The following is a 10,752-nucleotide window of genomic DNA, read 5'->3' on the forward strand; positions in this document are numbered from 1 at the left end:
TTTTACCTGCAAAGTGTCCACCATAGGCTGAACCATGACAGTGCCATAAGACACTCTTTTGCTCCTCCTCCGGAATGCATCTTCTGATTACTCCATCTGAACATCTATAGAAGAGGTATGGTTCATCCCAGATGTAACTCCTCACATCATGCAGAAATTTCTTCCTCTGTTGGTAGGTGAAATCCTTTGGCATGGCTCCAACAGCTTTGTAGTTGGCAAAATCAGCAAATCACGGTGTGGTATTAATAGTCAAAACTTGATCCTGCACCAACGTTGTGCTTATGGCCAATATTTGCTCATCAGGAAACTCCTCCTTAATCACCACTTTCGGACCTTCTTGTAGGTTTGTCTCTGTGATTCTGGACAAGTGATCTGCCACCAAGTTTTCAACTCCCTTTTTGTCTTTGATCTCCACTTCAAACTTTTGCAGAAGTAACATCCATCGGAGTTACCTGGGCTTAGCATCCTGCTTTGTTAACAAATACTTCAAAGCTGCATGGACAGTGTAAACAATAACCTTGAACCCTAGCAGATATGACCTGAATTTGTCGAATGCATACACAATTGCCAATAACTCTTTTTCTGTAATAGCATAATTCTTTTGTGCCTCGTTAATAATTTTACTGGCATAGTAAATGACATGCAATAATTTGTCCTTCCTTTGGCCTAGCACTACCCCCACAGCATAATCACTGGCATCACAAATCAGTTCAAAAGGTAATGAAAAATCAGGTGCCATGATTATTGGTGCAATGATCAACTTTTCTTTCAAAATATGAAATGCCTGCAAGCAGTCATCAGTAAATAAAAACTCTTGATCCTTCCCTAACAACTTGCACAAAGGTTTTGCAATTTTGGAAAAGTCTTTTATGAAACGACGATAAAACCCTGCATTACCTAGAAAACTTCACACCTTTAACATTTATGGGAGGGGTAGTTTCTCAATCACAGAGATTTTGGCCTTATCTACTTCAATCCCTCTGTTGGACACTTTGTGTCCCAAAACAATACCTTCTGTCACCATGAAGTGACATTTCTCCCAGTTTAGCACAAGATTGCAATCTTGGCATCTTTTCAAAACACTATCCAGGTTCTCTAGACAAGCATCAAAAGTAGGACCAAACACAGAAAAATCATCCATGAAAATCTCAATGCACCTTTCTACCATGTCAGAGAATATGGAAAGCATGCACCTTTGAAAAGTGGCTGGTGCATTGCATAGGCCAAAAGGCATCCTCCGGTATACAAAGATTCCATAGGGGCAAGTGAATGCAGTCTTCTCCTGATCTTCCGGAGTCACAGCTATCTGGTTGTAGCCTGAGTATCCGTCTAAGAAACCAGTAGAAGGCATGTCCTGCCAATCTCTCCAGCATTTGGTCCAGGAATGGAATAGGGAAATGGTCCTTCCTGGTTGCTTTGTTGAGTCTCCGGTAGTCAATACACATCCTCCAGCCAATGACTGTTCTTGTAGGGATCAGTTCATTGTTCTCATTCCTCACAACAGTCATCCCTCCTTTCTTAGGCACTGTTTGAACTGGACTCACCCAAGCACTGTCTGAAATAGGATAAATCATCCCAGCATGAAGCAACTTCACCACCTCCTTCCTCACTACCTCTTTCATAGTGGGATTCAGTCTTCTCTGTGGTTGTCTCACTGGTTTGACTTCCTCTTCCATCAATATCTTATGAGTGCAGAAGGAAGGGTTGATACCCTTAAGATCTGAAAATGACCAGCCCATGGCTGTCTTATTCTTCTTGAGAACCTCAACCAACTTCACTTCCTCCCTTTCAGACAACAATGCATTGATAATAGTTGGGTAAGTTTGATCATCCCCAAGGAACACATACTTCAGATTTGAAGGTAGTTCTTTTAGTTCCACCTTAGGTGCTCCCTCAGGAATGTCATCAACCTTCTTTTCCAACTCTTCAACCACTGGTTCCTCCTGAGAATACTCCCCACTCATCTCTTCCTTAATTTTGTCTTCCTCAAATGATAAGTCTTCTTCTCCTGTCACTTCTTCCACAACTTCCTGTATGATATCAATTTTGAAACAATCCTCCACATTAACAGGAAGCTTGATGGCTTCAAACACATCAATTGTAACTGTCTCTTTATTCACCCTTAGAATCAACTTCCCTTGTTCAACATCAATCAGGGATCTAGCAGTTGCTAAGAATGGCCTCCCTAGAAGTAGAGGGATCTCAGTATCTTCTTCTTCCATATCAAGTATCACAAAGTCCACAGGAAAAATGAACTTATCTACCTTGACCAGAACATCTTTTACCACTCCTTCTGGTCTCTTGATGGATCTATCTGCTAGATGCAGAATAACATTGGTATCCTTCAACTTGTTAATTCCCAAAGCTCTACAGACAGACAATGGCATCAGATTTATGCTGGCCCCCAAATCACAAAGTGCCTTCCCTACTTCCACATCTCCAATGGCAATAGGAATGCTAAAACTTCCTGGGTCTTTTAACTTTGGAGGAAGCTTCTTCTGAATCAGGGCACTGCACTCCTCTGTTAATGCCACAGTCTCACCATCCTTCAACTTCCTCTTCTTAGACGGAAGATCCTTCATGAATTTTGCATAGTGTGGCATGTTCTCCAAGGCTTCAACAAATGGAATGTTGATATGCAATTTCTTGAAAATATCCAGAAACCTTGCATAATGCTGCTTCTGAATTTCTTGCTTCAACCTTTGAGGATAAGGGACTTTGGCGTATGGAGATAGGTTAATTGGCTGGTCCTGCTTGTCAGCCATTTTCTTCTTCTCCCACTTCATCAACTTCTTGGGTGAAGAACGTTTTTCAACTACTACCTCATCTTCTTCTTTATTACCTTCATCAACTTTTTCTTTTCCATCATTTTCAACTACAACAACTTCTCCCTCATCTTTCTTCTCTTCCACTTTCTTGCTGACCAGTTGAAGCACAAGCCACTTCTTGTAATGATGTACTTGCAGTGCTCCTTTGGATTCACCATGGTATCACCAGGGAACTTTGCCTGTGGCCTCTCAGACATCTGTCTAGACAACTGGCCAATTTGTGTTTCCAAATTCCGGATAGATGCTTCCTGGTTCCTAAATGCTGTCTTTGTCTCTTATATGAAAGCAGAAGTTTCTTCTCTGAAGGAATTTGACCCCTGAATATACTCGAGTAGTCTTTGATAACTGGGCAAAAGCTTTCTCCCATGCAGAGGTATCACCTTGCTGTGATGAGTGTGTTGGAGGAGGATGCAGTGGAGGATTCAACTGATGATTGGAACTGTAACTGAACCTTGGGTGTTGATTCTTATTCTTCCATGGTGGAACATAAACATTTCGCCCCTGGTTGTTATAGTTCCTCTGATCATACCATACCCCATTCACTTCTGCCTTTTCAGCAGGTCCCCCACAATCACAATCATCTGTAACATGGCTTTTCCCACAATTGGCACACACAGAATTAGTGTTCACAGAAGCAACCTTCTGAGAAGATAGCTGCTTAGTGAGAGCATCCAGTTGTTGTTGTTGTTGTTGTTTCTGCATTTGCATCATTTGATCATTCTTGGCTAACAAAGCATCATAGCCATCAAGTTTTATAATTCCCATTCTTCTGTCATTCACTGGAGCATTGTCAAACTCCTGAGATGCTAAGGACTCAGATATGTCAAGGGCTTCCTGAGGAGTCTTGGTTGTCAATGAACCACCTGCTGTGGCATTCATCAATGTCCTAGTGTTGGTTGTCAACCCTTGGAGGAATATTGCTACCTGATTCCACACTTCTATCCCATGTTGTGGACATTTCCTCAAGAGTGTCTTGAACCTCTCCTAAGCCTCATAGATAGACTCTGACTCTTTTTGCTTGAATCCTGTAATCTCATCCTTCAACTTTGCCCTCTTCGATGCTGAAAAGAACCTGGCCAAGAACTTGGTTTGCAGATCATCCCAAGTTGTGATACCCCCTTGTGGTAGTGACTGTAACCATCTCCTAGCATCATCCTTCAGTGAATGAGTAAACAGCCTCAACAGAATGGCATCTCTGCTCACCCCATTGATTTTCATAGTATCACTCAACAATAAAAAGTTTTCAATGTGCAGGTATGGATCTTCTGCACTAGTTCCAGCAAACTGTTCCTTCTGCACCAATCGTACCAGTGCAGGCTTCAACCCAAAATTATTGGGCTCAACAGTAGGTCTAACAACACTCCCAATTGGTGGAATGACAGTGGGAGTCATGTAATCTCCCAGTGTCCTCTGTGGTGGTTGCACATGATTCTCTGGCATAATTTCTTCCTGGACTGTTATACTTGGTTCACCCTTTTCCTGTAACTGTCTTCTTCTGGCTGCCTTTCTGTTCTTCCTAATTGTCCTTTCTAAGTCTGGGTCAAACAACAAAGAATTTGGATCAATAGTATCTCGCATACACCAGAATTGAAGCTGAACAAAAATTCACACAAAAATATAAAATGCTGAAAAATAAAAGACTCAATCTCAAACACTAATAGTGTCTGTCAATGTTGAAGAACAAATCCCCGGCAACGACGCCAAAAACTTGTTGTGGTTTAGCAAGTGTACTAGTCACACAAGTAATAAAATGATGAGTAAAGATCGTTCCCACGAGGATTTGGTTTCAAACACCGACTAACCATATATACTTAAGTTGAATCAAATAAAATATGATTGATTGCATTGATTTCTTGTCACCAGAAACTTAGTTGAATTGTATTAAAACTTAATAAACAAATAAAACTGTGAATTATATTCTAATCAAGTAGTCAGATATCAATTTCCCTCAAGCATGAACTTATGTCAGAATCAAATCCTATGATGAGTTATCTCCCATGTGATGTTAATCAACCTTTTTCTTATCATCAAGATGTAATCTCTTACTACCCTGATTGTTACATTAATCAGAAACCTCAATCCCTTGGTGATTCCCTTCTTAATACATGCATTAAATACTAAGATCTTAAGATCACATCAGAATCCTCGAATCAATCCCTTGACTACTGGAACACTGATGATGAAGTTGTCAATTACAGAAACAATGTAAACATGTCTGTTCTACACTGTTCCCTTGATCAAAAGAATTAATCAAGGCAACTTCATACAATCACATAAGAGATAAACAAAATATTCAATTAACCATTCATAAATTCACACTTGAGTTCCATTGAATCAGACTACAAAGGACTCTGCTCAGACATAATTGAAATATAAACAAGAGAAGAAGAAAGATCAAACTCCATTGTCATGATAGTTGAGTCTTCAATCTTCAAGTACAATTACATAGAATGAACTAACTAATACAAGAACTAATCCTAAAGAATTTGGAAAGTCAGAGAAAATGAAGTGTCAGATCAGAGGATCTAAGATATGATAGATTATGAGAGAATGTGAAGGCCCTTGCCTTTTATGGAGTTACAAAATACAATTGAATAACAACTAAAAACGGACATGGGCGCTAAAACGTTCACTATTGGGCGTTTTAGCGTCCATGTTTGACGAGTGCCCAACTGCTTTTAACTGATTCCAACGCTAAAACGTTTGACTTGGACGTTTTAGCGTTTGAGACCAGAATCTTTTGCCACATCAGAGCGCTAAAACGTTTGATCAGGAAGTTTTAGCGCTCGGCACCAGCAACTTTTGTCTTCAGTTTGCAGCAGCGCGCTAAAACGTTCTGTGTGGACGTTTTAGCGCTCAACACTTGAGCATTCTCCCTTTCTTCAGAATCTTCTTCCTTCTCTCTGCTGCCTACAAGACAATGTAAATTTTCAACAAAGCTTTCAGAACTTGTACTTGAGGGATTTCCATGACATTAACCTCTTTTCCATGCATTTAATCATACAAATTGATACTAATTCATGCTTAAAAACGTGATGAACAACAGCAGAGCGCTAAAACGTTAATGTCGGAAGTTTTAGCGCTCGGCACCAGCAACTTTTGTAAAACTTTCTGTGTGGACGTTTTAGCGCTCAACACTTGAGCATTCTCCCTTTCTTCAGAATCTTCTTCCTTCTCTCTGTTGCTCCTTGAGCTTTATTTCCCTACAAGACAATGTAAATTTTAAACAAAGCTTTCAGAACTTTACTTGAGGGATTTCCATGACATTAACCTCTTTTCAATCCATTTAATCACACAAATTGATACTAATTCATGCTTAAAAACGTGATGAACTAGGGTTTTATCAACGAAGAAGAAAGAAAATGGTATCCTTGAGCATTTGATAGGCTCATGCCTCTCCTAGCTTACTTCCCAATATACTTCAGATGCCTCCTCACCTTTCCCTTTCTCCCCTTCCAACTCCTGCCAAGTGAGATTCACCTGGCTTTGGCTTGTGAAGGGCCCAATCCTATGCAGCCTTTCCTAGCATGCACCTTGATGATAGGTGTAAAGAACCAATTCAACCCAAAACCTTAAGGCATTGGGTGATGTTACATTAATGATTTTATATATCTCTAACATGTCCCCTCACACGAGAGCCCACTGGGCTTGAAGGGTGGACAATGCACAGGCCAACCTACCTGTATTAAAAAATTTCACAAGAGAAAATGGGGGGCGGTGAGGATCGTACCTGGGACATGAGGCTCTGATGCCATGTAAAGAACCAATTCAACCCAAAACCTTAAGGCATTGAGTGAGGTTACATTAATGGTTTTATATATCTCTAACAATAGGTTTCTTACACATTTTATCCTATTTTTAATAATTCAGCTGTAAGGATGTACTAATCAAGAGAATGTATATGAAATGGGAAAAAAACTTAGTAAGTACTCATAGAATTACTTGGATGTTCTTTTCCTCAATCATCATTTTCATTATTTTATAGGATGACCTCGTACAATAGGTGCAATGGGGTTCTATAGTCACCTGTCGGGGAAATCTTATCTAATTGGATCCATTTATATCTTCTATTGTGAATTTATTCAGGTAACTAGTAGAATAGGTGCATTGTATACTTTGTCAAAGCTTAAAAAGTGGTTGGGTTCACCTTATGTAATTGGGATTGTCTAATTTTTCATTGTTAATTTATTTTGTTTTCCGCAGATGGGATTTTGATGAAGGAGTTGAATCGCCTTCTTCGCTCTAATGGGTATTTTGTTTATTCGGCTCCACCTGCATATAGAAAAGACAAAGATTATCCTGTCATTTGGGATAAGTTAGTGAATTTGACTACGTCAATGTGCTGGAGACTTATTGCTCGAAAAGTTCAGACAGCAATATGGATTAAAGAAAATAATCAGTCATGCCTTCTGCACAATGCAGAACAAAAGCTTATAAATGTATGTGATGCTGCTGATGATTCTAAACCTTCGTGGAATATCCCACTCAAAAATTGTGTACAAGTTAGAAATTCAGAAGCAGATTCTTACAAGCTTCCTCCTAGTCACGAGCGCCTTTCAGTGTTTTCTGAAAACCTGAAGAAGATAGGTAGGTCAGCCCATTCTCTTTCGTATAAGTGCAAGAAACTAATTTCCATATTTTATGCTTTCCTCATTCTTAAATTATGCTTTTCCAACCTTCCTAGTAGTGATGCCTGGTCACACACACACACACACAACATGCATGTGCATGCACAACATGAATATTTGTCTGCAAAGACTTTCATCAAGTGGTCTTAACTAATGGTCTTAATTACAAATCTCAGATAGCGAAGTATATCATGTTCATAAGAACCTTGGGATGCACCACCCCAAAAGCTAGCTCAAAGGGTGGGAATGTCCAAGACCTTATAACTCCAACATTAGTTGCCCATATAACCAATATAGGACTCCATGTCCCATACCTTGCAAATGGATCCTAACATTCCACCACGCTCCGTAGCCCCGGCTTGTGCTAGCCTTTTACTCGCGCTACACAATTGCAACTGGGAGATATAGTGGAAGGCTCTGATACCATTTGATAAGAACCTTGGGATGCACCACCTCAAAAGCTAGCTCAAAGGGTGAGAGTGTCCAAGGCCTTATAAACTTCACATTAGTTGCCTATACAACCAATGTGGGACTCCAAGTCCCATACCTTGTAAATGGGTCCTAACACATGCTCTGTTAGAAATTTCCGTGACAGTGATTTCAATGTGTACGCTTCTTGATGCATATGCTTTTTTATTATCAAAGAGTTCTTTCAAAAGGCCAACGATGATATTCAGGCCCTAGCTTTTAATCAAAGGCATAATCTGGAGCAGAGCAAAAATTAGCCGTTGCTAACATCATCTTTTGGTTGCATTGTGGGAACTTCATTAGTTGATGCTATTTTAATGCTAGTTTTTCTCAAGCAGTTCATTGCTTTGTCAAAATTCTTCAATTTAGATTAGAACATAATTTGAATTGCTTAAATAATAAGCGAAAGGAGTGCTCTTGATAGTTTTTCTGAATAAATATGTTATATCATCAGATCTATGTGGTTGAGCACTTCCTAAAATTGTCCATCATGAATGTGTTTTCATAAGGATCATATACATACTGATATAGCATATCGATATAGAAAACATTCTCTGATCTCTGCCCAGATATTAAGTGGGGATTGGCAAGTAAGTAATATATCTATATCAAATAAACCATATATATATATATATATAAAAGGACAACAGTTGTATAACTGTTCAATCTTGAGTAATAAAATAAAACAAGCATTAATGTGGTGTTCTCAACAATCCCTGTCAGTAATTCAGTCGAATATGATCCCCCTCAACCTTTTGAATGACAGGTATAAATCAAGATGAATTTACATCAGATACTCTTTTCTGGCAAGATCAGATTCGTCATTATTGGAAACTGATGAATATCAAGGAGACAGAAATACGCAATGTGATGGATATGAATGCCTTTTGTGGTGGATTTGCTGTCGCACTAGATAACTTTCCTGTTTGGGTAATGAATGTAGTTCCTGCAAGCATGAAGAACACCTTATCTGGAATTTATGATCGGGGATTGATTGGAACTTTTCATGATTGGTTAGACTTTTTTTTAACTTGTGTATTTATATTCAGTATTAGTTGACTGCAGCTAATATAGATATCTTTACGTTAGGTGTGAACCATTTTCAAGTTATCCTCGGACATATGATCTTTTGCATGCCAACTTCCTCTTCTCGCACTACAAAACCCAAGGGGAAGGTTGTTTATTGGAGGATATTGTGCTGGAGATGGATCGTCTTATACGGCCATTGGTAATTACTTTTCTGAAATGTTATCTTTCATGGTGGTCTGCATATGAAATCAAAGTAGAAGTTCATTTGACTGAAATGAAAATAAGATTTTTGGTCAAATATAATACAAATACCTATATACTTGTCCAAATGTCAGTTTGTGCTTGCATGATTATATGCGACGATGAATTTTGCAGAAATGTCTGAGCTTGGTGATTTGATCCTTCATCTTGTGTGCTTTAATTAAACAAAGTAATGTTATAAAAACAACTAAAATAAAAAATTAGAAGGAAAATCATGTTTATACAACATTGCCCTATGGTTAATGTAATCTTGTTATTGAAAAAATCAATCGTAAGAGCAGTGGAAATTTTAACTTTTGGAATTAGCAAGGGGAATTCCTTTAATTTAATAATCATAGGAATTAATGCGAACAACCCCACAAGAGAGGAAACTATGTTCGATTTAACTAACCTGGCGATCTTTTGATAATCTATACTTTGTGCTTGTGACAGACTTGTATCACCAAGTAGTGGGTGGTTCCTGTCGGAGATAAAATTATAATAACCTGAAAGCAATGTATGCTTGGTTTATTAAGAGAAAGGTGGAATGAATGAAAAAGATATTGATTGCAACGTTTACCCCCATCCTGTACAACTACAAATAAATTGGAGGACAGTTAAGACTTAAGACTTAACTTGTTTATCTTTGGGGGTACCGGACACTGTAGAATTCATTGTTATAAGTATAGTGCCTATTTGTCTACCTGCATTTAAAGAGATCAAATGGATTCATAATTTTTTCTCTTCCACCCCTATTCCCTTTTTTCCTTATTCTCACTGAAGTTCTCTTGATGCAACTCATAACTTTCATTTACTTTTGTTCGTGTGGATAACATTGATAACTCAGACCTTACTATCTGCAGGGATTTATTATCATTAGGGATGAGGAACATATTAAGTCAAGAATCGAAGAGGTAGCCCCAAAATTCATGTGGGATGTGGAGTCACATTTGCTAGAGAACAAAGAAAAGAAGATGGAAACTGTTTTAATATGTAGAAAAAAGTTTTGGGCAATCGTCTAAGGTGATTTGACCTAAAACCTTTTTCACTTGGAAATTGTTTTTAAACATGCGGGTAATTTGTAATTTTAAAGTTCTTCTGTATCTGCATTGTTCATTGCTTGAAGAGCATTTTGTGTAGATGTCTAGGGGGCAGTCAATTTGTACATGACTTCAGTTTCAGTTCAGCAATTATGAATTAAGTTTTATGCCCCTTTCCTTTTGCTTGAATTTTGTTTTCAATTATTTTCTCCGTGCATGAATATTAGAGATAAACATATAAATCAAAAGTCATGTGAAAGCCTCATTATTTTTAAAATTTTTGTGATGCATCGGCTCTTATTACAATATTAGGGGGTGTATTAAATTAGGATTTTAAAAGATTTTTTTGAGATAAAAAATCTTATAGATTTTTAAAAACTATTTAGAATTAGAGGGACTTTAAAGACTTTTTAAAAAGACTTTTATTACAATCAAGATTTCATAAGATTGGATTTTAAAGGATTTTAATAGAATTTATAAGATTTGGAAGGACAATATGAATTTATAAGATTTTAAAAA

The 10,752-nt window shown here is 38.1% G+C and overlaps 1 protein-coding gene and 1 non-coding gene across 2 annotated transcripts; both read left to right on the plus strand.

Moving 5' to 3' along the window:
• The first annotated feature begins 3,768 nt into the window (after positions 1 to 3,768).
• On the plus strand, positions 3,769 to 3,875 carry LOC133305438 (small nucleolar RNA R71). Its single transcript, XR_009750766.1, has one exon. It is a non-coding gene; the product is annotated as a small nucleolar RNA R71 (small nucleolar RNA).
• Positions 3,876 to 6,812: 2,937 nt separating this feature from the next.
• On the plus strand, positions 6,813 to 10,399 carry LOC133305414 (probable methyltransferase PMT7). Its single transcript, XM_061505638.1, has 5 exons — positions 6,813 to 6,914; positions 7,032 to 7,415; positions 8,691 to 8,937; positions 9,014 to 9,152; positions 10,057 to 10,399. The coding sequence occupies exons 2-5, from the start codon at positions 7,043 to 7,045 to the stop codon at positions 10,213 to 10,215; spliced, it is 918 nt and encodes a 305-aa protein (XP_061361622.1). The 5' UTR covers positions 6,813 to 6,914; positions 7,032 to 7,042; the 3' UTR covers positions 10,216 to 10,399.
• Positions 10,400 to 10,752: the final 353 nt, after the last annotated feature.

This window comes from Gastrolobium bilobum, unplaced genomic scaffold (assembly GCF_033153095.1).
Source record: "Gastrolobium bilobum isolate Gb01-03AN ecotype WA unplaced genomic scaffold, APGP_CSIRO_Gbil_v1 utg20427, whole genome shotgun sequence".
Classification (NCBI taxonomy): Eukaryota; Viridiplantae; Streptophyta; class Magnoliopsida; order Fabales; family Fabaceae; genus Gastrolobium; species Gastrolobium bilobum.